Raw genomic sequence first — 26,783 nt, 5'->3', positions numbered from 1 at the left:
GGAGATACCATACCATGGGAGATACCATGGGAGATACCATACGAGATACCATACCATAGGAGATAACATATAAAATATCATAGGAGATACCATACCATGGGAGATACCATGGGAGATACCATACCATAGGAGATACCATGGGAGAAACCATACCATGGGAGATACCATACCATAGGAGATACCATGGGAGATACCATACCATGGGAGATACCATACCATGGGAGATACCATGGGAGATACCATGGGAGGCAAGAGTAGTCGTAGACTTTGATAGTGTTTTACTTTTCTAAAGCACCCAGTTTGTGATGTCTGCCTGCATGGCCACCTGGGTCGTATTCATTAGTGCACACCGTCGCAAAATACTTTTGTTAAAAATAAAAGTGTTTTTTTTAGGGAGTAGATCAGCTTTAATATTGTAGCTTCCATCAATGTAATTGTCTTCAGCATTTCCAATCCCTCATATATTTTTTGTAAATATATACAGTGCTGTGAAAAAGTATTTGCCCCCTTCCTGATTTATTTTTTACACATTTCACACTTAAATGTTTCAGATCAAACAAATTTAAATATTACACAAAGATAACCCAAGTAAACACAAAATGCAGTTTTTAAGTGATGATTTTATTTATTAAGGGAAAAAAGCAATCTGAACCTTCATGGCCCTATGTGAAAAAGTAATTGCCCCCTACACCTAATAACTGGTTGTGCCACCCTCAGCAGCAACAACTGCAATCAAGAGTTTGCGATAACTGGCAATGAGTCTTTCACATCACTGTGGAGGAATTTTGTCCCACTCTTCTTTGCAGAATTGTTTTAATTCAGCCACATTGGAGGGTTTTCGAGCATGAACCAACTTTTTAAGGTCACGCCACAGCATCTCAATCGGATTCAAGTCCGGACTTTGACCAGGCCACTCCAAAACCTTTTTTTTTTTTTTACCATTCAGAGGTGGATTTGCTGGTGTGTTTTGAATCATTGTCCTGCTGCAGAACTCAAGTGCGCTTCAGCTTGAGGTCACGAACAGACGGCTGGACATTCTCCTTCAGGATTTTTTGGTAGAGAGCAGAATCCATGGTTCCGTCAACCACAGCAAGTCGTCCAGGTCCTGAAGCAGCCCATCACACTACCACTACCATATTTGACTGTTGGTATGATGTTCTTTTTCTGAAATGCTGTGTTACTTTTACGCCAGACGTAACGGGACGCACACCTTCCAAAAAGTTCAACTTTTGTCCCGTCAGTCCACAGAATATTTTTCCCAAAAGTCTTGGGGATCATCAAGATGTTTTTTTGCCAAAAGTGAGACAAGCCTTTATGTTCTTTTTGGTCAGCAGTGGTTTTCACCTTGGAACTCTGCCATGGATACCATTTCTGCCAAGTCTCTTTCTTCTGGTTGAGTCATGAACACTGACCTTAACTGAGGCCAGTGAGGCCTGCAGTTCTTTTAGATGTTGTTGTGGGTTCTTTTGTGACCTCTTGGATGAGTCGTCGCTGCGCTCTTGGGGTAATGTTGGTAGGCCAGCCACTCCTGGGAAGGTTCACCACTGTTCCAAATGTTCTCCATTTCTGTATAATGTCTCTCAACGTGGTTCGCTGTCACCGTGGTTCGCTGTCACCGTGGTTCGCTGTCACCGTGGTTCGCTGTCACCGTGGTTCGCTGTCACCGTGGTTCGCTGTCACCGTGGTTCGCTGTCACCGTGGTTCGCTGTCCCCGTGGTTCGCTGTCCCCGTGGTTCGCTGTCCCCGTGGTTCGCTGTCACCGTGGTTCGCTGTCACCGTGGTTCGCTGTCACCGTGGTTCGCTGTCCCCGTGGTTCGCTGTCCCCGTGGTTCGCTGTCCCCGTGGTTCGCTGTCCCCGTGGTTCGCTGTCACCGTGGTTCGCTGTCACCGTGGTTCGCTGTCACCGTGGTTCGCTGTCACCGTGGTTCGCTGTCACCGTGGTTCGCTCTCACCGTGGTTCGCTGTCACCGTGGTTCGCTGTCACCGTGGTTCGCTGTCACCGTGGTTCGCTGTCACCGTGGTTCGCTGTCACCGTGGTTCGCTGTCACCGTGGTTCGCTGTCACCGTGGTTCGCTGGAGTCCCAAAGCTTTAGAAATGGCTTTGTAGCCCCTTTCTAGACTGATAGATGTCAATTACTTTGTTTCTCATCTGTTCCTGAATTTCTTTGGATCACGGCATGATGTCTTGCTTTTTGAGATCTTTTGTCCTACTTCACTTTGTCAGACAGGTTCTATTTAAGTGATTTCTTGATTCAACAGGTCTGGCAGTAATCAGGCCTGGGTGTGGCTAGTGAAATTGAACTCAGCTTTACAAAACATGTGATTAACCACAGTAAATTCATGATTTAACAGGGGGGTGCAATTACTTTGTCACGTAGGGCCATGAAGGTTCGGATAGCTCTATTCCCTTAATAAATAAAATTATCACTTAAAAGCTGCATTTTGTGCTTAACTGGGTTATCTTTGTGTAATATAAAAATGTATTTGAAGATCTGAAACATTTAAGTGTGACAAATGTGCAAAAAAAATAAGAAATCAGGAAGGGGGCAATTACTTTTTCACAGCACTGTACACAGTACCAGTCAAACATTTGGACACACCTACTCATTCCAGGGTTTTTCTTTAATTTTACTATTTGTCTTTCCTGGATATTGCCACTATAGTGATCACTGCATCCAATGGGTACAGACACAGCTTTAGAACAGAGTTCTACTGTCACGCTGGTATAAAGGATTTGAGACCTGCGCAGGAATTTATTTACCTTTATTTAACTAGGCGTGTCAGTTAAAAACAAATTTGTATTTTCAATGACGGCCTAGAAACATTGGGTTAACTGCCTTGCTCAGGGGCAGAAGACCTTGTCGGCTCGGGGATTAGATATTGCAACCTTTTGGTTACTAGTCCAACACTCCAACCACTAGGCTACCTGCCAAATATACAACAGGGGGTTTTAATACACCCAAAACAAACACGTGTACAAAAATACTGGGCTGTACCCAAACAAAGGAGCGAGGGTAAACTTCGTTGAACGACACGGGACGATACCCGTAATACACAATATATAAGACACGCAGCACAACAGCTGTACCAACGCATAGGTGCTCACACCACCAACGGACATGGGAACAATAACCGACCGCCCAATAGAAACCAAAGGGGACACATATATACAAATACATTCAGTGGGACTAGGGGCCAGGTGTGCGTATTGAACGTTCTGGAGGGATCCGTGACATCTACAGCGTTAGTAGAAATGTGATCGATGCATGTGGATGATCTTGTTCCTGTAGTGTTTGTAAACACCCTGGTAGGTTTATTAATAACCTGAACCAGATCATCCTATCATCCTATTTTTTCAACTTAATTGAGGAAAATAAGAACAATCCCCCCCAAAAAAATGTTTGATACTGTCGCAAAGCTAACTAAAATAGCAGCATTCCCCAAGAGAGAATGGCTTTCACTTCAGCAGTGATAAATTCATGAACTTGAACTGATGAAAAGATCATGATCATTAGAAAGCAAATGACGGACTCCTCTTTAAATCTGCGTATTTCTCCAAAGCTCAGTTGTCCTGAGTCTGCACAACTCTGCCAGGACCTAGGATCAATGGAGACACTCAAGTTTTTTAATCCTGTATTTATTGACACATTGATGAAAATAGTCATGGCCTCTAAACCATCAAGCTGCATACTGGACCCTATTCCAATTAAACTACTGAAAGAGCTGCTTCCTGTGCTTGGCCCTCCTATGTTGAACGTAATAAACGGCTCCCTGTCCACTGGATGTGTAGCAAACTCACTAAAAGTGGCAGTAATAAAGCCTATCTTGAAAAGCCAAACCTTGACCCACAAAATATAAAGACTGTCGGCCTATATCGAATCTTCCATTCCCCTAAAAAAAAAATGAAAAAGCTGTTGCGCAGCAACTCACTGCCTTCCCGAAGACAAATAATGTATATGAAACCCCATCATAGTACTGAGACGGTGGTAAATGTGGCAAATGACCTTTAATGACGTCAGACTGAGGCTCTGCATCTGTCCTCGTGCTCCTAGACCTTAGTGCTGCTTTTGACACCATCGATCACCACATTCTTTTGGAGAGATTGGAAACCCAAATTGCTCTACACAGACAAGGTCTGGCCTGGTTTAGATCTTATCTGTCGGAAAGATATCAGTTTGTCTCTGTAGATGGTTTGTCCTCTGACAAATCAACTGTAAATTTCAGTGTTCCTCAAGGTTCCGTTTTAGGACCACTATTGTTTTCACTATATATTTGACCTCTTGGGGATGTCATTCGGAAATATAATGTTAACTTTCACTGCTATGCAGATACACAGCTGTACATTTCGATGAAACATGGTGAAGCCCCAAAATTGCCGTCCCTGGAAGCCTGTGTTTCAGACATAAGCAAGTGGATGGCGGCAAATGTTCTACTTTTAAACTCGGACAAAACAGAGATGGGTGTTCTCGGTCCCAAGAAAAAAAGAGATCTGCTGTTGAATCTGACAATTAATCTTGATGGTTGTTCAGTCGTCTCAAATAAAACTGTGAAGGACCTCGGCGTTATTCTGGACCCTGATCTCTCTTTTGATGAACATAACAAGAATATTTCAAGAACAGCTTTTTTCCATCTTCGTAACATTGCAAAACTCTGAAACTTTCTGTCCTAAAATTACGCAGAAAACTTCTAAACTTCTAACTAACACTTCTAGGTTAGACTACTGCAATGCTCTACCTTCCGGCTACCCGGATAAAGCACTAAATAAACTTCAGTTAGTGCTACACATGGCTGCTTGAATCTTGACTAGAACCAAAACATTTGATCATGTTACTCCAGTGCTAGCCTCTCTACACTGGCTTCCTGTTAAGGCTAGGGCTGATTTCAAGGTTTTACTGCTAACCTACAAAGCATTACATGGGCTTGCTCCTAACTATCTTTCCAATTTGGTCCTGCCGTACATACCTACACGTACGCTACGGCCTCCTTACTGTCCCTAGAATTTCTATGCAAACATCTGGAGGCAGGGCTTTCTACTATAGAGCTCAATTTTTATGGAATGGTCTGCCTATCCATGTGAGAGACGCAGACTCGGTCTCGACCTTTAAGTCTTTATTGAAGACTCATCTCTTCAGTAGGTCCTATGATTGAGTGTAGTCTGGCCCAGGAGTGTGAAGGTGAACGGAAAGGCACTGGAGCAACGAACCACCCTTGCTGTCTCTGCCTGGCCGGTTCTCCTCTCTCCACTGGGATTCTCTGCCTCTAACCCTATTACGGGGGCTGAGTCACTGGTTTACTGGTGCTCTTCCATGCCGTCCCTAGAAGGGGTGCGTCACTTGAGTGGGTTGAGTCACTGACGTGATCTTCCTGTCCGGGTTGGCGCCCCCCCTCAGGTTCGTGTCGTGGGGGAGATCTTTGTGGGCTATACTCGGCCTTGTCTCAGGATAGCAGGTTGGCTATTTTCTTGTAACAACTGCGTGTAGAACTATTTTTGTTTGTTTAAAAGATCCTTCACTTGTGATAGAAAGATATCACTGTCCTCAACGGTACTTCCGCCGTCTTTGGTCTTCAAATCAAATCCATAATCAAATTTAATTTGAAATAACTGTAATGAAACAGCAGGGAGCAGGTCTCGAACCCTCGACCTTCTAGCCCGAGGTCCGTCGCGCTATCGACTGTGCCGCGAAAGCATGCTCGAACGGCAGAGTCGATTTCCGCGCTTATAAACCCAGGGTCGTTACATAACCTATTAATGATCACCATTATATCAAAATGTATTGGCAATTCATTACAATATATTCCAAACTGTACCGCTGTAATTTTGAACATTCATGCCATTTGATTGAACAGTGTAGAGGAGAGGTAGGCTGATGATGTGAATGAACAACTTGTCAGAACACGCCATTCTTCATCATCACAGTTGAAGCCTTCTTGTATACCTCCGTGCGTCGAGCGGCTGTGACGTGAAAACGCATGGAATATTTCCTGTTGGCCAACACGTTTGCTGCTGTGCTGGGGAGGGTTTCCACAGCCTCAACGTCAAGTGGCAATATCGTTAAAAATATATATATTTTGGTCTTATTTAATGTTAGGCATAACGTTAGCAGTGTGGTTTAGCTTATGGTTAGGTTTAAAATCATATTTTAAGATGAGAAATGTAAGAAATGGGCGGGGTTTATGACTTTGTGGTAACTAGTGACGACTGTGTTGGAGCTTGTTAGCTACCAACTAACTCAACTATAGGAGCTAGCTAACTAATGTTTACCGGTAAGTTTATAACACGTTTCCTATTGTTTAAATGATTTACTTAATAGTTTACAAGCAGGTTAAACCGACAAGAGTACGTCAAAAAGATGACGTTTAAGTTAACGTTTTGTTTTGCAGTCAGCAAGCACAAACTTTTGGCGGATTGTTTTTGATTTATCCGTTACAAGTCAGCTGGAGCTACCCACCTCCAGAGATTCAGCTTGTTACTAGCCAGATAAACACATGCGTTCTTTACGATCAGTTTATGGTAGTGTAACTTGGATATCTGACAAGCTAAAATAAGAAACTAACTTTACAACATGTCAGTTTGTTTGACAGAATGACTTCCGGCCAAGGTAACGTTATCTTTTCTCCTGAGTCAACCGTCACCTCCTTGTTGGCTAGCTCCGGACACCTGAGAGGCACCCAAAGGGACAACGATCTGTCTCTCACCGGTATCAGATACCGGGACCGTGACTATGAATCGGCTACTGAGGCCCTGGAAGCCTACATTGCAGACTTTGACAGAAGCCTGCACACTTCTGAAACTTCTACCGGGAGACTGCAGCTCCAGAAAAGCCTGATAAGTTCTACTCTGCCCAGAACTGAGTTCAGGAATAAAGATGGTAAAGATTTAGGTTTTTTGTCATCAATTATGAAATGCTTAACTTTTATTTGTCCAAGCTGTTTGAATATGGAGATAACACATACTACTTTTATCAAGTGGTGCTTGGATCTTAATTAATGTACAATAATTAGCCACTTTGATTGTATACTGTAACGGTGTATCATATAATAGTCTTGTTCATGGTTCCCAGTTCTTAGAGAGAGACTAACAGACAGGGAGCTGGATTTCCTGAATCTTCCTGTGGGTTCTGGTCACCGTGGAGCCTCAGACTGTATCAGCCTGACCACCGACGACCTGTTGGTGCTCCCCTGTGATGGCTCCCTACCCGTGACTCGCACCTCTGCCTTCCTCACCCAGTCTGGGGACTACCCCCTGGGACAGAGCTCCCACTCTAACTCCTGGTCCTCTATGAGGCCTAGGCCTAACAACAGCTCTCATATTAAACGCTGCCTGCACTACTCTGCCCCTCACAACACTCCTCACAAGCTGTACCAGTCCAGAGCTGTTACTCAAGCAGAGGAAACCCAAAAGACAGAGCCCTTCACAGGCCCCAGAGTGAAGGGCAGCCTGTGGCCCCAGCCTCAGCATGGTCTCTACCACCAGACCACAGACTCCCCTGGCCCTTTCTCCCCCCACCATGACTACCCTCGCTGGCTGACCAGCCAAAAGTCTGAGATGGATTTCTCTGGGGTCACCAGCATTCCTGACCTGAAGTACCCCGCTTGGCTCCAGGAGTGTGACAATGTTCCCAAAGACATTCCCACCACTAATATAAACCTCTCAGAGTCTCATAAGAAGACACAGCATAGGGGCTGGGGCCCGACCCAGACCTTGCCCCCCTCCCCTAGACCTCCATCCTGGCTGGGCGAGCTGGAGGCTTCCTATGAGGAGCTAAAGGAAGGACAGAAGTACAGTAACGGTGGCCATCTTGAGGATGTCTCTGGTTCTGATGATGACAGGCAACGACTTCTCAGAGGAGAGGCTGATCACAGGACACTGAGGGAGTTTAGACTACATTTTTCAGAGCGGCTAGCTTTAGCTGCCGAGGGAGAACGGAGCACTGATTTCCACAAGGTCTTCGGAGGTATAATAAACATTCTGCATGTCTAAACAACACCCAGGGCCTGTATTCATTTGTCCAGACTTAGTCCTCAGTTTACAGTTACACTGGTATTTTCATGTTGCATAAGAGCTGTCCACTGTGTTTCTTCACAGATGATAAGATCGAGAGTTTGATCTCGAAGGCAGAGAAGGTCCTTAACTCTCCTTCGTTAGGCCTAAACACTAACAGCCAGCTGCAGAACTCACCGTCACTAGGCCTGACCAGCCAGCTGCAGAAGGACATGGGACACAGCCCTGGTGGCTCAGAGGATGTCCTAGAGGCTGATCGCTCTTGGGACAACCCTGTCATCACATTGTGAGTGCTAGACAAAATGGTGACACGTACGAATACAAAACAAAGATTAAGCAGGATATGTTTTTGCAGAATCTACTTAGTAAACTCAACTATTTTTGAGCTATAATTTCACAAAAAGCTTTGCTAAATTCTCTGCTTCTCTCCCTGCAGTAAATCTCCAGTGCCTGTAGGGGGAGCAGAAGACACACTGGTCACCACAGAGCCTCTGAGAGACAGGAAAGACGAGGTCTATACAAAATGCTCCTTGATGAGATGATTCCTTAGTCCATGTAAAGTTTTAACTAAGAATTCTGATTTGAGAGATGGATATATGGTACCTCAGAGCCATGTACTTGAATCCTAACTCCCCCCCCCCCCCCCCCCATCTTCCATGTTGTGCCTGTGCAGGCTGCCTCAGGCTCATGTTCGTCAGGCTACAGCAGCAGGAAACACCCTGGTCCGGTGGAGGCCCTCAAACAAATGCTGTTTAGCCTTCAAGCCGTGGAGCAACAGGTCAGTCTGGAGAATGACACAACAGAAAAGGAAGTAACCTCGGAGAATGGTTCAACACCAACGGTGGAGGGCGGCACACAACCACTGACGATAACGGTACTGAGAATGAGATGATGTGTAGATTTCAACTGGTTTCTAGTTAGCAATCTATTTTTCCTGACATAACTGATGTGAACCAGAGCAGTGATACCATTGTCTGAATTACAGAGGTCAGATGACTATGACACTGCATTCGGCGGACAATCATTAAAGAGGTACAGTACTTTAACAAATAGATACATTTAGTCTACGGTCTTATTCCAGATATATATATTTTTTTAAGACCCATGATAGTCGTTTTAATAACCATCTTGTTTTGTTTTAGGGCCCTGCATCACCTTGGGAGATTGAAGAGTCTTGTTGAAGACTCAGCTGGTGTAAAAGCCACATCTCAGGAAGGGAAATACTCGTAGAAGACCAGCCATATCTTCCTAAGAGGACTTGCATCGTTGTGTTGGTTACGTGAAAATGCAGAATGTCTTGATTTGGACGCTGAACATGGAGGGCCAAAACAAGTAAAATCTCAATGACGGGAATTTCAGTGTCTTGATTATTCAAGATCAGCACACAATTTTGTCCCCCATTAACTAATCTAATAGCCTAATGTTTGTATTGTATATTGTTTATATCTCAAGTGCACATAACATCTAGTGAATTCAGTAACGCCTTATAAGCAGTAAGATCTCACAGAACCTGATTTAATAAAATGTACATTCACAATGACACGCTTGTTATCTGTTTTTATATAGTGAATTTTAGAGAATCCAACGGTTTGGAAAACAGATTGTATCATTTAATTTGCATTGAGTGAATTTAGTTCTAAAGACAAGTTTCATGGAGAGCAGAACATTATTGGTTATGCAGTGTGTTTACCAGACTTCATGTCCAGGTAACTCATTAAAGTAAGTTAGGGATCTGGGCCAGTACCCACAAAACATCTCGTTTAGGATCAGGTCCCAACTGATCCCAGATCAGCACTCCTGCCTCTGAGATGATACTGTTCAGACTAATAATGTGAGAGGAAGATCACACCGGGATACTCTGACACGTCATTACTCAGACGGGGAGCTGTTTTTGATTTACATACGTATCTCACTTCTGTTCTTGTCTGCATTGGCTTCCATATGCTGTAAGTTTGGATGATTCCAATGTTCTGAGATCTATTGGTCTAGTGAAGTATAACCGTATTCCATTGGTTGTTGTATTTTGACGCCAAAAGGATCCAAACGACAGGAGAAAACACTAATACAGGGCTATCTACAAATTATTTATTTTCATAATCCACAAGCGATTATACATACATACATGATTAAACAAACAGTCCTTGATCAGGAGTTGCAGTACTGCGTCAAAACTGAGAAAAGCAAGAAATGGTCCCACTTCTGCACGGTGTCGGCCCTAGGACAGGTGCATTGGCATCTCAAGTTTTTCCTCACGGTTCAAATTCTCACAACAACCAGTTCAGATTTTATAGGCACAACTTCTGTACTACATCAAATATAACATGGTCTCTCACATGGACTGAACACCACTTGCAGGTAAGGAAAGAGTTGATGTTATTCTAATTATTAATATCCTATTATGACTTCCTGAAGCCCTGTTTCATCCGTGATATGTTGTGGACTGCCTTAGGTCAGTACAAAGTATTACATTTATTTAAGACGTACGCTACTGTAGAATACATCGGCTTCAATAGTGTGATGCTGCGATAAAATGCTTCCCTCGAGGCCTTTAAATTCGACCAATCAGGATTTCTGTGCCAGTAACGTGCTGAGTTTGATCTTTCCGTCCATGGATGCGGTGAGGCAGGTGCCACAGTCCATGGCAGAGCACCAGTCCACTGTGACCACAGGGGCCTTGTGGCCCCCCAACGGCAGAACCCTCTCCAGACCGCTATCACTAGAGCTGTTCAGCTGGTGAAGAGAAGAGAGACACACACACAGAGAGAGACTTAGTCAGGGCAACAGCAAAAACTCCCTTGCCTTGTTCGCACTCACGCTTGTCGATAGCTACTTTTAAATCGAGGGAAAATATACTCACGTATTAAAGATGGAATCCCCTAGTAACCCCAGGAACATTTATTATTGTTTTGTTTATGAAAGGAGGAGGAGCCTCGAGGTAAAACAAATGTGTAGTACACACACAGCCCTGCTCTTTCCGGGATGCAGTGATGTGCGATGATGTCAGAGGGAAAACAAGTTTGCTGTTTGAAGTATCGTCTGTTGTTGTTGAAATCTCGGCAAAAGAAAATACATGCCGGTTTCACCACTCTGTATTCCAGCTTTAAGACGGACTAAGTCGCTCTGGCTAAGAGTGTCTGCTAAATTACTTATGTAAATGTTGTGTTGGTGCCATATTTACTACACACAGATATTCTGCTTATTGTGCGAGTGGGAGAGGCTCCACTGGCCCATCACTAACACACATCTCCTGCATGACATCCAGTCTTAATGAGATCTCTGTTCACTTCACAGCAGAGACTATAATATATATAACGGTTCACAGCCTCAGGAGCAGCTGACGTTCCATTACTCATGGTGTTAAATTCATGTGGTAGTCGACAAATAATAGGTTTCACTCTCAATGCAGGATATTTTTGTATTAGTGATGGGTGAACAGCCACACACACACACACACACACACAATCCCAATAGCCTTCCACTTAGCCTCCATTTTGAGCAATCCTGAAGTGGGAGTGTCCTAATTCAACTGAGCGATCCTGCGAGCCGTATGAAGTGGGAGTGTCCTAATTCAACTTTGAGCGATCCTGCGAGCCGTATGAAGTGGGAGTGTCCTAATTCAACTTTGAGTGATCCTGCGAGCCGTATGAAGTGGGAGTGTCCTAATTCAACTTTGAGCAATCCTGCGAGCCGTATGAAGTGGGAGTGTCCTAATTCAACTCTGAGCGAGGCGTAGTGCCTTTTCCGCCCTCTAGTTGGCCCTCCAAACTAAGCGAATCGAGTTGCTGACTTCCTACCGAGTGGTACTCAAAAAACTCCCATGAAGCTCTGCGACCCAAGGCTCGTCTGTGTGTAACAGACGTCAGAAAAATAAACCTGGTTAAAACTGTACATATAGTAAGTTTATATTTTGCATTTGTGAAATTATTTTGATGTGATATGGAAGTAAAATGTTTCTATAATCGTATCATAAAATTGAGAATCGACTGACGTTTTGATGGCGTATTTGGCTGTCAGTGCCAGTCTCCCTCTAACCATAACATATAAGGGTTCTTGAATGTTAATAACGGTAAGCTCGCCTACAATCTTTAAAAAGTCCAATTGTTTTTTTTTATCTCGATATCAAATCATTTCTAGGTAACAATTAAGTACCTTACTGTCAATTAAAATGCTTCTTTGCAAAGAGAAATTTCTCAAGCAAGAAATTTGCTAGGACCGTTTGGGAGTGGTCTTATTGGTTGAGGGGAAAACTGAAAACTAGTCGTTATTGGCAAAGAGGTTTGGAACTCTTTCTTATTGGTCTATTAACTAATTTACCAAAACAGGCAGAAATTTCAGCCGATATTTTCAAACAGCTCTTACACTAAAAGGGCATTATCATAATTTTTACAATTTCACAGTATTATTCCAAACTCATAGTAGAAATATACACTGGCCAATTTATTAGGTACACCCATCTAGTACCAGGTCGGACCCCCCCTTTGACTCCAGAACAGCCTGAATTCTTCAGGGTGTGGAAACGTTGCTCAATTGGTATCAAGGGACCTAACGTGTGTCAGAAAAACATTATCCACACCATTACACCACCGCCAGCAGCCTGTACTGTTGACACCAGGCAGGATGGGGGGCCATGGACTCATGTTGCTTTGGCCAAATCCTGACTCTGCCATCCGCATGACGCAACAGGAACCGGGATTCGTCGGACCAGGCAATGTTTTCCTCTCCTCAATTGTCCAGTGTTGGTGATGCCCACTGGAGCCTCTTCTTCTAGGTTTTTAGCTGATAGGAGTAGAACCCAGTGTGGTCGTCTGCTGCAATAGCCCATTCGTGACGAGGACGAGTTGTACTGCACCGTTATTTGCCTGTTTGTGGCTCGCCTGTTAGCTTGGGATCTACCTGCGCCTTCATTGCTGAGCTGACTCCAACTACGCTGACTCCAGCAGCGGCTTCGTCGTCGAGTTCAGCTCCTTTCCCTCTCTCTGGACCTGATGGGGCGCTGCCTGCTGTGGGAGGTCTGGACCTGATGGGGCTCTGCCTGCTGTGGGAGGTCTGGACCTGACGGGGCTCTGCCTGCTGTGGGAGGTCTGGATCTGACGGGACACTGCCTGCTGTGGGAGGTCTGGACCTGACGTGGCTCTGCCTGCTGTGGGAGGTCTGGACCTGATGGGGCTCTGCCTGCTGTGGGAGGTCTGTCCCTAACGGGGCTCTGCCTGCTGTGGGAGGTCTGGATCTAACGGGGCTCTGCCTGCTGTGGGAGGTCTGGACCTGACGTGGCTCTGCCTGCTGTGGGAGGTCTGGACCTGACGGGGCTCTGCCTGCTGTGGGAGGTCTGGACCTGACGGGGCTCTGCCTGCTGTGGGAGGTCTGGATCTGACGTGGCTCTGCCTGCTGTGGGAGGTCTGTCCCTAACGGGGCTCTGCCTGCTGTGGGAGGTCTGGATCTAACGGGGCTCTGCCTGCTGTGGGAGGTCTGGATCTAACGGGGCTCTGCCTGCTGTGGGAGGTCTGGACCTGACGTGGCTCTGCCTGCTGTGGGAGGTCTGGACCTGACGGGGCTCTGCCTGCTGTGGGAGGTCTGGATCTAACGGGGCTCTGCCTGCTGTGGGAGGTCTGGATCTAACGGGGCTCTGCCTGCTGTGGGAGGTCTGGATCTAACGGGGCTCTGCCTGCTGTGGGAGGTCTGGACCTGACGTGGCTCTGCCTGCTGTGGGAGGTCTGGACCTGACGTGGCTCTGCCTGCTGTGGGAGGTCTGGACCAATCGCCGGGAGCTGTGGGCCTATGCTATCCTGCTTCTCATGGGCCCAAGAAAGGTGTGAGGGGCAGGAATGGGCGGACTTCTCCTTCCCCGGCCGTTCAATGGTGAGAAATGTCTCAGTCTCTGGAGCAAAAACGTTGGGCTATCCAGGAGCACGAGTACAGGACATCAATAAGCTGCTCCCAAACACTTTAAACCAGCATCAGAAAATGTAGTCGATCATAGTTCATGTGGGATTCAATGACATTATGAAGGGCAGCTCAGAACAGCTGAAGATGGATTTTAAAGAACTGATTGGGTCTCTGTTTGACACCAACAAACACCCCATAATATCTGTCCCTCTGTCCTCCCTAAACCGTGGCACTGAACGGTTCAGCAGACTTTTAGCCCTCCGTAACTTCGAGACTATTTCAGCTCTGTGGGTGGAACATTTAGTGAACATTTTGATACCTTCTGGACACAAAGCTTGTTTTATAAGGAGGACGGGATCCACCCAAATCATTTGGGTTCCTGGATCCTTTCACAGCATTAGAAGGCTGCGTTGATACAATGACTCATCAAATGACCCAATCTCAGCTCAGTTAATCTCTACCGTTGTGTCGCTGAGTTGCCACAATGCTTTAGCAAATGTACATTATCCCAGGGGGCGTTGGAAGACACAATGTAAGTAACCTAATTAATGTCCCTCTAACTGCCCTGAATGCCTCTGCTCATCCCACAGCTATTGTATGCAGCAATCATGTGTCTATGAACCAGATTTATGCTGTTAGCACCGAGGCTGTGTGCCCTAGTAGGAAGACCACTGTGTGGAGCTCACCCTGCACTAACATAAATAGCATGAGCATGTCTACTTCTGCTAAACTTCCCAGTTAAGCAATGAAAACAAGCAAGCATCCCAGAAAAGTGCAAAAAAAACAACACTTGCCCACGTTAACATATGTAGCTTAAGAAGGTTAATGAAATCAATAATTTGCTAGTAGCAGATGACAGTCATATTCTGACAATCTCTGAAACTCACTTAGATAATACCTTTGATGATTCAGTGGTAGCAATACATGGTTATAACATCTACCGAAAAGACAGGAATGCCAAAGGTGGAGGTGTTGTCGTTTATATTCAGAACCACATTCATGTAAAGCTTAGAGAGGATCTCATGTTAAATGCTGTTGAAGTAATATGGCTACAGGTTCATCTGCCTCACCTAAAGCCCGTTCTTGTGGGAAGCTGCTATAGACCACAAACTGCTAACAGTCAGTATCTAGATAACGTGTGAAATGCTTGATAATGTACTGTATGTGATATCAACAGAGAGGTATATTTTCTGGATGATTACAATATTGACTGGCGTTCATCAAGCTGCCCACTCAAGATAAAGCTTCAAACTGTAACCAGTGCCTGCAACCTGGTTCAGGTCGTCAGTCAACCTACCAGGGTTGTTACAAACAGCACAGGAATGAAATCAACATGTATTGATCACATCTTTACTAATGCTACAGAAATGTGCTTTAAAGCAGTATCCAAATCCATTGGATGTAGTGATCACAATATAGTAGCCATATCTAGGAAAACCAAAGTTCCAAAGGCTGGGCCTAATATAGTGTATAAGAGGTCATACAATACGCTTTGTAGTGATTCCTATGTTGTTGATGTAAATAATAATTGCTGGTCTGTGGTGTGTAATGAGGAGCAACCAGACGCTGCACTTGACATATTTATGAAACTACTTATTCCAGTTGCTAATAAGCACCCATTAAGAAAATGACCTTTAAAACTGTTAAATCCTTGTGGATTGATGAGTAATTTAAACATTGTATGGTTAAGAGGGATGAGGCAAAAGGAATGGCAAATAAAACTGGCTGCACAACCGATTGGCCAACGTGAGAAGTCATGTGACTAAACTAAATAAAAAAGAAGAAGAAACTTTACTATGAAACAAAGATAAATTATATAAAGAATGATGGTAAAAAAAGCTTTGGAGCTCCTTAAATTAAATTCTCGGCAAAAAGGCAAACTCTGCTCCTTCACTCATTGAATCAGATGGCTCATTCATCACAAAACCCACTGATATTGCCAATTACTTTAATGATTTTGTTCATTGGCAAGATTAGCAAACTTAGGTATGACATGCCAGCAACAAACTCTGACACTACACATCCAAGTATAACTGATCAAATTATGAAAGACAAGCATTGACATTTTTAATTCCGTAAAGTGAGTGAGGAAGTAGTGTTTTTTTTATTTTTTATTGTTGTCTATCAAGCCACTGGGGTCTGACTACTTGGATGGAAAATTACTGAGGATAATAGCAGACAATATTGCCACATCTTCAATCTAAGCCTCCTAGAAAGGGTGTTCCCGCAGGCCTGGAGGGAAGCGAAAGTAAAAAAAAAAAAAAAAAATAGTAAAGCCCCCTTTACTGGCTCAAATAGCTGACCAATCAGCCTCTTACCTATCCTTAGTAAACATTTGGAGATACTTTACCAGATACAATGTTATTTTACTGTAAACAAATTGACAACAGACTTTCAGCACGGTTATAGGGAAAGACATTCAACAAGCACAGCACTGACACAAATGACTGATGATTGGCTGAGAGAAATTTATGGTAAAATTATTGTGGGGGCTGTTTTGTTAGACTTCAGTGCGGCTTTTGACATTATCGATCATAGTCTGCTGCTGGAAAAACGTATGTGTTATGGCTTTACACCCCCTGCTATAATGTGGATAAAGAGTTACCTGTCTAACAGAACACAGAGGGTGTTCTTTAATGGAAGCCTCTCCAACATAATCCAGGGAGAATCAGGAATTCCCCAGGGCAGCTGTCTAGGCCCCTTACTACAATTTTTACTAACGACATGCCACTGACTTTGAGTAAAGCCAGAGTGTCTATGTATGCGGATGACTCAACACTATACACGTCAGCTACTACAGCGACTGAAATGACTGCAACACTCAACAAAGAGCTGCAGTTAGTTTCAGAATGTGTGGCAAGGAATAAGTTAGTCATAAATGTGAAAAGTGTTATGAAATGTAATGTCATGTCATATTTAAAATTGTTGACTAGTAGTGTAGCTGTGGCTCAATGTGGACTAGTAATGTAGCGGTGGTTCAATGTGGACTAGTAGTGTAGCTGTGGTTCAATGTGGACTAGTAATATAGCTGTGGCTCAATGTGGACTAGTAGTGTAGCTGTGGCTCAATGTGGACTAGTAATGTAGCTGTGGCTCAATGTGGACTAGTAGTGTAGCTGTGGTTCAATGTGGACTAGTAGTGTAGCTGTGGTTCAATGTGAACTAGTAGTGTAGCTGTGGCTCAATGTGGACTAGTAATGTAGCTGTGGCTCAATGTGGACTAGTAGTGTAGCTGTGGCTCAATGTGGACTAGTAGTGTAGCTGTGGCTCAATGTGGACTAGTAATGTAGCTGTGGCTCAATGTGGACTAGTAGTGTAGCTGTGGCTCAATGTGGACTAGTAGTGTAGCTGTGGCTCAATGTGGACTAGTAATGTAGCTGTGGCTCAATGTGGACTAGTAGTGTAGCTGTGGTTCAATGTGGACTAGTAGTGTAGCTGTGGCTCAATGTGGACTAGTAATGTAGCTGTGGCTCAATGTGGACTAGTAATGTAGCTGTGGCTCAATGTGGACTAGTAGTGTAGCTGTGGTTCAATGTGGACTAGTAGTGTAGCTGTGGCTCAATGTGGACTAGTAATGTAGCTGTGGCTCAATGTGGACTAGTAATGTAGCTGTGGTTCAATGTGGACTAGTAGTGTAGCTGTGGCTCAATGTGGACTAGTAGTGTAGCTGTGGCTCAATGTGGACTAGTAATGTAGCGGTGGCTCAATGTGGACTAGTAGTGTAGCTGTGGCTCAATGTGGACTAGTAGTGTAGCGGTGGTTCAATGTGGACTAGTAGTGTAGCTGTGGTTCAATGTGGACTAGTAATATAGCTGTGGCTCAATGTGGACTAGTAGTGTAGCTGTGGCTCAATGTGGACTAGTAGTGTAGCTGTGGCTCAATGTGGACTAGTAATGTAGCTGTGGTTCAATGTGGACTAGTAGTGCAGCTGTGGCTCAATGTGGACTAGTAATGTAGCTGTGGCTCAATGTGGACTAGTAATGTAGCTGTGGCTCAATGTGGACTAGTAGTGTAGCTGTGGTTCAATGTGGACTAGTAGTGTAGCTGTGGTTCAATGTGAACTAGTAGTGTAGCTGTGGCTCAATGTGGACTAGTAATGTAGCTGTGGCTCAATGTGGACTAGTAGTGTAGCTGTGGCTCAATGTGGACTAGTAGTGTAGCTGTGGCTCAATGTGGACTAGTAATGTAGCTGTGGCTCAATGTGGACTAGTAGTGTAGCTGTGGTTCAATGTGGACTAGTAGTGTAGCTGTGGCTCAATGTGGACTAGTAATGTAGCTGTGGCTCAATGTGGACTAGTAATGTAGCTGTGGCTCAATGTGGACTAGTAGTGTAGCTGTGGTTCAATGTGGACTAGTAGTGTAGCTGTGGCTCAATGTGGACTAGTAATGTAGCTGTGGCTCAATGTGGACTAGTAATGTAGCTGTGGTTCAATGTGGACTAGTAGTGTAGCTGTGGCTCAATGTGGACTAGTAGTGTAGCTGTGGCTCAATGTGGACTAGTAATGTAGCGGTGGCTCAATGTGGACTAGTAGTGTAGCTGTGGCTCAATGTGGACTAGTAGTGTAGCTGTGGCTCAATGTGGACTAGTAGTGTAGCTGTGGTTCAATGTGGACTAGTAATGTAGCTGTGGTTCAATGTGGACTAGTAGTGTAGCTGTGGTTCAATATGCTACTGCCAAGGGGTGTATTCATTAGTGTGTTTCTGTAGCAAAAAGTTTCGCAATGAAAAACGTTTACTCCCCGTTTGGTTCCAAGTGAATACACCACAGAAGAGCAGGGTCCACCCTTGCAAAGCACCTTCTGACCTCATCTCCCTAACTGTTTTTGTATCTACATACATGCATAAAAATTACGAAAATATTTATTTTAAATAATAATAATTGTTGTTCTCAAACCTTTCTTTGGGGACCTTCAGCTGTTCCATGTATTTGATCTATTCCAGAGCTGGCATACCTGATTCAACTTGTCAACCAATCATCAAGCCCTTGACTAGGTCAGTCATGTGAGATAGTTCAGGGCTACAACACAAAATTGTGAAACATCTGGTCCTTGAGGAGAGGTTTGAGAGTCATTGCTCTAAAACAGCCTTACCTTAGGTTTTATTAAACATTTCGTAATTTTTGTCCTAAATGACACCCTATTCCCTACATAGTACACTACTACCCCTATGGGCCCTGGTCAAAAGTAGTGCCCTATAAAGGGAAAAGGGTGCCATTTGGGACGTAAGCAAAAAAGAAAACTAGGAAACGGTTCATTAAAAAAACCTCGAAGCAGCCTTACCCTGTAGATGAGTCCTCCGTTGTTGGAGCAGGTGAGGACATGTTGTCCCTCGGAGTCGAATGCGAACAGCCGTCCACGTGGCACCTGGACCTGCTTGTACCCACTGTAGCCAGACAGGACAAAGGGCCCCGTGGCATCCTGGGGCAGGGAGTTCTCTGACTGCTTCACTCCACACCGGTGGATGTTCCACTGGATAAACTGGAACAGATGTAATTACAGGGATTACCATGACTACCATGTTACTACCACCTGACTACCATGTTACCACCATGTTACTACTATGTTACTACAGTCTCACTACTACCATGTTACTACCATGTTACTACAGTCTCACTACCATGTTACTACAGTCTCACTACCATGTTACTACCATGTTACTACAGTCTCACTACCATGTTACTACAGTCTCACTACCATGTTACACCCTGGTTCGAATTCAGGTTGTATCACAACTGCCTGTGATTGGGAGTCCCATAGGGCGGTGCAAAATTGGCCCAGCGTCGTCCGGGTTTGGCCGGTGTAGGCCGTCATTGTAAATAAGAATTTGTTCTTAACTGACTTGTCTAGTTAAATATATATATATATTTAACTTTTATTTATATATATATATTTTTTAAACAACCGTGTTAGTAGCATGTTACTACTGTCTTATGACCTGAGTTCAGTTACCTTGCCGTCCTCTCCGATACTGAACACGGTATTCTCATCATAGCTGAACTCAACACTGTACACCTCACCATCGTGGGCCCTCCAGCTCATAGCACAGTCATAACGCTGCATGTCTAGAGAGAATAGGGAGATAAGCACATGTTATAACTGCTCATAGCACAGTCATAACACTGCATGTCTAGAGAGAATAGGGAGATAAGCACATGTTATAACTGCTCATAGCACAGTCATAACACTGCATGTCTAGAGCGAATAGGGAGATAAACACATGTTATAACTGCTCATAGCACAGTCATAACACTGCATGTCTAGAGAGAATAGGGAGATAAGCACATGTTATAACAGCTCATAGCACAGTCATAATGCTGCATGTCTAGAGCGAATAGGGAGATAAACACATGTTATAACAGCTCATAGCACAGTCATAATGTTGCATGTCTAGAGAGAATAGGGAGATAAGCACATGTTATAACAGCTCATAGCACAGTCATAACGTTGCATGTCTAGAGATAATAGGGAGATAAGCACATGTTATAACAGCTCATAGCACAGTCATAACGCTGCATGTCTAGAGAGAATAGGGAGATAAGCACATGTTATAACAGCTCATAGCACAGTCATAACACTGCATGTCTAGAGAGAATAGGGAGATAAGCACATGTTATAACAGCTCATAGCACAGTCATAACGCTGCATGTCTAGAGAGAATAGGGAGATAAGCACATGTTATAACAGCTCATAGCACAGTCATAACGCTGCATGTCTAGAGAGAATAGTGAGATAAGCACATGTTATAACAGCTCATAGCACAGTCATAACACTGCATGTCTAGAGCGAATAGGGAGATAAGCACATGTTATAACAGCTCATAGCACAGTCATAACGCTGCATGTCTAGAGAGAATAGGGAGATAAGCACATGTTATAACTGCTCATAGCACAGTCATAACGCTGCATGTCTAGAGCGAATAGGGAGATAAACACATGTTATAACAGCTCATAGCGCAGTCATAACCATGCATGTCTGGAAAATAGAGAGGCATGTTATAACAGCTCATAGTACAATCATAGCGCTGGATGTCTGAAGAGGAGGAGCGGTAAGAACATGTTATAACCGCTCATAGCACAGCCATAGTGATGCACGTCTGGAGGACAGAGAGAAAATAGAGGCACATGTTAACACGCATAGAAATATTATTATTAGAACAGCAATCTCCATTGAAGTCAACGAGGGGCATTTTTCATTCTAGTAATTCTATATTCACAGCCTCCTCTTCACTCAGAGACCTCATTGCAGTCAGCTATGTCAACTCCCGAGATCTAGTTATTAGTGCCTACAGTATGTCAAGCATTATAATGCATTATGAAGAGACTATTCACAGGAGAAGTGTTCCCACATCATCTATTTCACCTCACACATCAAATATCCATTAAGCACAAGTCAACAGAATGAGTGAGAGTAAATACATTACCGAACAGTCTAATTACTCCGTCAACAGCTCCCGTGACCAGTAGGTTTCCGTTGTGGTTGAAGGATGTACAGTTGATGGCTACTGGACCAGGCTCCAGAGAGAACTGAAGCTAAAGGACGATGGGATAGGACATGGAGATATCACATGGTTCGGTGAGGGGAAAGACATGAACGAGGCTACAGGGCTTTAACTTCAGACGGGTAGAGTATACATGTAACAGTTTTCAATAATATATAGTACATATCTAGAAATTGTATCTATAATATAATATTTACGTATATATAACTGTGATGCATTTCGACAATGTTTTAGCAAAATAAAGTTCCTGATCTCAGAAAAATACCATCAACTTTAAACTATAACTGCAAGCAACACTGGTGAATGAGAGAAATAATAGAAATGATCCTCCTCTACAAGGACTTGGGTGTTTGGGTGACATTGTACACGTGTTTGGGTGACATTGTACACGTGTTCGGGTGACATAGTACACGTGTTTGGGTGACATAGTACACGTGTTTGGGTGACATAGTACACGTGTTTGGGTGACATAGTACACGTGTTTGGGTGACATAGTACACGTGTTTGGGTGACGTGTTTCCTACAGCAGTACCTGCTGTTTGACAGTCTTGGTGTCCCAGAGCAGCAGCTGTCCAGAGACAGAGAGGGGATTGAGGAGCCGTGGTACTGTCTCTGTCACACTCCCAGAGCGCCCAGGCCCAGCGTGTGCTGCTGCAGAACACACAAAGGACGTCCCACTGGGGCTACAGGCTAGGGACAGGATCCTACACAACACCACACAGGAACAGGACAGGAGACACCAGACAGTTCAGTCAGTACAGTAATGCCTTCCATTATTAAACCTCCTCAGGGTGGTTTACCAGACATATTAAGATGGAGAATCTCCATAGAATTGTTGTTATTGTCCAGGTCTAGGCATAATCTGTGTCTGGGAATCCACCCCTCTGATGAGACATGAATACTTCTGCTACAGATATCCATTATTCCAACCATGATGCTTTGTCAAATCCCTCTGAATAAGAGGCACTGAGCTTACCGTGGATGAGTCTCATCTATGGCCATCTCATACAGGTTCTTCTTAGCCTCTGTGTCGTACAGCCTCACCGTGCCCACACCACTGCCCAGTAACAGCTAGAAAAAGGACGCAAGACCAAGGACCGTATTACTGACGGGGGTTTCCACTTTCACACCTCACCCTGCAAACAGTCAGAGACCAGGGTGCTGAGGATGCCATAACTACCTCATGTAAACATAGACCTGTTCGTTAGGCACCCAATGGGAAGTAAACAGACTGAAACAGGAAGGGACAACTGGTACTTGTCCAATAAGAAATGTTTGTTTTTGCTATGATGTACCCTAATGAACATAATAACCCTGATGTGCTGTGTTGAGGTTAGAGGTCATACCAGTCTGTCAGGCTTCGTGGCCCACTCCAGAGACAGCACAGGGTTAGAGAAGCTGTGTTAAGGTCAGAGGTCATACCAGTCTGTCAGGCTTCGTGGCCCACTCCAGAGACAGCACAGGGTTAGAGAAGCTGTGTTAAGGTCAGAGGTCATACCAGTCTGTCAGGCTTCGTGGCCCACTCCAGAGACAGCACAGGGTTAGAGAAGCTGTGTTAAGGTCAGCGGTCATACCAGTCTGTCAGGCTTGGTGGCCCACTCCAGAGACAGCACAGGGTTAGAGAAGCTGTGTTAAGGTCAGAGGTCATACCAGTCTGTCAGGCTTCGTGGCCCACTCCAGAGACAGCACAGGGTTAGAGAAGCTGTGTTAAGGTCAGAGGTCATACCAGTCTGTCAGGCTTCGTGGCCCACTCCAGAGACAGCACAGGGTTAGAGAAGCTGTGTTAAGGTCAGAGGTCATACCAGTCTGTCAGGCTTCGTGGCCCACTCCAGAGACAGCACAGGGTTAGAGAAGCTGTGTTAAGGTCAGAGGTCATACCAGTCTGTCAGGCTTGGTGGCCCACTCCAGAGACAGCACAGGGTTAGAGAAGCTGTGTTAAGGTCAGAGGTCATACCAGTCTGTCAGGCTTCGTGGCCCACTCCAGAGACAGCAGAGGGTTAGAGAAGCTGTGTTAAGGTCAGAGGTCATACCAGTCTGTCAGGCTTCGTGGCCCACTCCAGAGACAGCACAGGGTTAGAGAAGCTGTGTTAAGGTCAGAGCCCCCTTTGTGTGGCCGTAATGCCCCCTAAAAATATCTGTCCCTTGTGGCCAAAGTGGCCGTTGTGCCCTTGGGCTGGACATAATTCCTTTCTCCCAGCTGCCAATCGCCGTGCTCCAAACCTCCCACTCGCATGACTCTCTCAGATATCTCAATTCTTATTAGCCAATGCCTGTCACATGATCGGGTCCTTCTCACAGGCATCGCAGCTCTGAAGTAGGGCTACTAGTGAAGACAAGACACATCGGGGTACAACCAACGGTGTGCGTCCTTACGCTTCGATCACAGCGTCGTTGCGCAAAATGGTACTCAGCATCAGCTGGATACGTTTACAACAAAAGTTCAACATTCACCTTCTGCTACCATTTCTGTCAAGCCGTCTACGCATACAGTTTGACGTATACATTAGATAAATCCAACGTTATGCACCACACAGAACGCACGGCAACTGCCTCTGCAACGCAAACGCAGCGTTTCATTGGAAAGGGATGTCATTCTGGTGTACCAAAAGGTAATGACGCTATCGGTGTGTTCGAAGCGTTATCGTTCCGCGTGAGAAATAAATATTCAAAAAAATACTCTGGGACAATAAAATCACAAATTAAGGCAACCGCTGCACATTAAAAAAATTAAAACGTTTAAAAGCAATGAGGCTGACGGAAAAGATTTGAACGTTTAGATCAAAATGTTGATAAATTATTAGGCTATTTCTTCACGTTATACGCGCAGCAAAGCGCACAAGGCAGAAGGCTGTAAGCGGGAACGTTCCGAAATGCGTGGTTTGTTAAAATGACAAATGTCTTTGGCTGCTGGACAACAAAAGAAAGTTGAAAACATGAGAGAAATACTGGTTTCAATGACATATGAGGAAGGTGTTTATAAAAGAATCACCCTTTAATATTCCTACGTTTGGAAACACCGTAAGATTTGTCTCATATTTTTACCCTGCAAAAAAAAGTACCCTCCAGGTTTTAAACAATTACGTTTATGGTTAAATAGTTTCAAAATGTTGACTGCCTCCGTTCAGATGGTGATATTGTGGCGATGTTGTGGCGATGTTGTGGCGATGTTGTGGTGATGTTGCGGCGATGTTGTGGCGATGTTGCGGTGATGTTGCGGTGATGTTACGGTGATGTTGTGGCGATGTTGCGGTGATGTTGCGGTGATGTTACGGTGATGTTGTGGTGATGTTGCGGCGATGTTGTGGCGATGTTGCGGTGATGTTACGGTGATGTTGCGGTGATGTTACGGTGATGTTGTGGCGATGTTACGGCGATGTTGCGGTGATGTTGCGGTGATGTTGCGGCGATGTTACGGCGATGTTGCGGTGATGTTGCGGCGATGTTGTGGTGATGTTGCGGTGATGTTGCGGTGATGTTGCGGTGATGTTGCGGCGATGTTGTGGCGATGTTGTGGCGATGTTGCGGCGATGTTACGGCGATGTTGTGGCGATGTTGTGGCGATGTTGTGGCGATGTTGCGGCGATGTTACGGCGATGTTGTGGCGATGTTGTGGCGATGTTGCGGTGATGTTACGGCGATGTTGTGGCGATGTTGTGGCGATGTTGTGGCGATGTTACGGCGATGTTGTGGCGATGTTGTGGCGATGTTGCGGCGATGTTGCGGCTCACAACAAATAACAGCGCTTCAAGTATGACAGAATCAAGCTTTTAGACGGTAATATTAATTATCCTACATTATATTTGTTAAACATGACTGGTGTTTAGCCTATAAACAAACTGTACCAATACCAAAGGCTACCACCTATACTTCAACACGTAGGATCATTATTTATGGACGTTACCATACACTTATATTTTTCATTACAGAATAGCTACTGTTTTTGGCTTTCAAATCAATTTAATTTGCTATTTGGGTTATGGACTTGGTGCCCTAGCAGAGGCCCTTGGTGCCGTAGCAGAGGCCCTTGGTGCCCTAGCAGAGGCCCTTGGTGCCCTAGCAGAGGCCCTTGGTGCCCTAGCAGAGGCCCTTGGTGCCCTAGCAGAGGCCCTTGGTGCCCTAGCAGAGGTCCTTGGTGCCCCAGCAGAGGTCCTTGGTGCCCTAGCAGAGGTCCTTGGTGCCCTAGCAGAGGCCCTTGGTGCCCTAGCAGAGGTCCTTGGTGCCCTAGCAGAGGTCCTTGGTGCCCTAGCAGAGGCCCTTGGTGCCCTAGCAGAGGTCCTTGGTGCCCTAGCAGAGGTCCTTGGTGCCCTAGCAGAGGTCCTTGGTGCCCTAGCAGAGGTCCTTGGTGCCCTAGCAGAGGTCCTTGGTGCCCCAGCAGAGGCCCTTGGTGCCCTAGCAGAGGCCCTTGGTGCCCTAGCAGAGGCCCTTGGTGCCCTAGCAGAGGCCCTTGGTGCCCTAGCAGAGGCCCTTGATGCCCTAGCAGAGGCCCTTGGTGCCCTAGCAGAGGCCCTTGTTGCCCTGGAAAGATGATTGGCTACCTCTTGAAGGCCATATGGCCTTGCCCCTAAAAATCACAAAATTCCAGGCCTAGATGAGGTCAGAGGTCATACCAGTCTGTCAGGCTTGGTGGCCCACTCCAGGGACAGCAGAGGGGACTTGGACATGATGGTGGCCTTGGTCTGCATGATGGGGTTGAAGGACCACACCTTGATGACCCCGTCCACGTCCAAACTGGCTACTCTCCTCCCTGAGCAGTCCACCCTGGGACCGGAGACAGGAGAAACAGTGAATATACATGACGGAACTGGACCTACTCTCCTCCCTGAGCAGTCCACCCTGGGACCGGAGAGAAACAGTGAATATACATGACGGAACTGGACCTCATTAATACCCTTTTCACAATGTTGAACCATCCTGTGTTGTGTCTTTTATTTGACCGGGTCAGTTGACTGAGAACACATTCTCATTTACTACAAAGACCTAGGGATTAGTTACAGGGATGAATGAGCCAATTGGAAGCTGGGGATGATTAGGTGACCGTGATGGTATGAGGGCCAGATTGGGAATTTATCCAGGACACCGGAGTTAACACCCCTACTCTTACGATAAGTACCATGGGATCTTTTAGTGACCACAGAGAGCCAGGACACCCGTTTAACGTCCCATCCGAAAGACAGTGCTCTACACAGGGCAATGTCCCCAATCACTGCCCTGGGGCATTGGGATATATATATATTTTTAAACGAGAGGAAAGAGTGCCTCGTACTGGCCCTCCAACACCACTTCCAGCTCGGATATTTTATTTTCACATTGTCCTTTCCAGCATGGCTCCATGGTCAGAGCAGTACAGCTCTGTTACTATGATGGATGTGTAACCAGGGCAGTACAGCTCTGTTACTATGGTG

General features: G+C 45.1%; 2 protein-coding genes across 5 annotated transcripts in view; one reads left to right on the top strand and one right to left on the bottom strand.

The window, feature by feature from the left end:
* Positions 1-5,955: 5,955 nt before the first annotated feature.
* On the top strand, positions 5,956-9,542 carry c1h18orf54 (chromosome 1 C18orf54 homolog). Of its 2 annotated transcripts, none has more exons than XM_071342140.1 (8): positions 5,956-6,264; positions 6,571-6,869; positions 7,062-7,955; positions 8,087-8,288; positions 8,439-8,514; positions 8,676-8,876; positions 8,988-9,034; positions 9,145-9,542. In XM_071342140.1, the coding sequence occupies exons 2-8, from the start codon at positions 6,584-6,586 to the stop codon at positions 9,230-9,232; spliced, it is 1,794 nt and encodes a 597-aa protein (XP_071198241.1). In that variant the 5' UTR covers positions 5,956-6,264; positions 6,571-6,583; the 3' UTR covers positions 9,233-9,542. The 2 variants fall into 2 exon arrangements, 1 of the variants encoding a protein (XP_071198241.1); XR_011667921.1 differs by having other exon boundaries at positions 5,992-6,264; positions 8,439-8,557.
* Positions 9,543-10,073: 531 nt separating this feature from the next.
* wdr91 (WD repeat domain 91) overlaps positions 10,074-26,783 on the bottom strand; it is a 33,106-nt gene continuing 16,396 nt past the window's right edge. For 2 of the 3 annotated variants that reach the window (XM_071342131.1, XM_071342133.1), the window contains 7 exons: positions 25,989-26,139; positions 22,358-22,452; positions 21,914-22,085; positions 21,304-21,412; positions 19,833-19,945; positions 19,164-19,361; positions 10,074-10,732 (listed from right to left, as the gene is read on the bottom strand). In XM_071342131.1, the coding sequence (XP_071198232.1) occupies positions 10,565-10,732; positions 19,164-19,361; positions 19,833-19,945; positions 21,304-21,412; positions 21,914-22,085; positions 22,358-22,452; positions 25,989-26,139 (1,006 nt within the window). In that variant the 3' untranslated portion in view covers positions 10,074-10,564. Of the gene's footprint in view, positions 10,733-19,163; positions 19,362-19,832; positions 19,946-20,645; positions 20,726-21,303; positions 21,413-21,913; positions 22,086-22,357; positions 22,453-25,988; positions 26,140-26,783 lie in introns of those variants that run through there. The other variant, XM_071342136.1, reaches the window with a different exon arrangement.

Source organism: Salvelinus alpinus, chromosome 1 (assembly GCF_045679555.1).
Source record: "Salvelinus alpinus chromosome 1, SLU_Salpinus.1, whole genome shotgun sequence".
Classification (NCBI taxonomy): Eukaryota; Metazoa; Chordata; class Actinopteri; order Salmoniformes; family Salmonidae; genus Salvelinus; species Salvelinus alpinus.
The sequence above is the reverse complement of the archived record's forward strand: the minus strand, read 5'-3'. Positions and strand labels throughout refer to the sequence as shown.

Bases quoted from the DNA above. Each gene is read 5' to 3' on its own strand.
- c1h18orf54 (XM_071342140.1), top strand. From the start codon at position 6,584: ATGACTTCCGGCCAAGGTAACGTTATCTTTTCTCCTGAGTCAACCGTC. The intron at 6,870-7,061 runs GTAAAGATTTAG...CATGGTTCCCAG, and splicing joins TGAGTTCAGGAATAAAGATG to TTCTTAGAGAGAGACTAACA. The intron at 8,515-8,675 runs GTCTATACAAAA...GTGCCTGTGCAG, and splicing joins TGAGAGACAGGAAAGACGAG to GCTGCCTCAGGCTCATGTTC.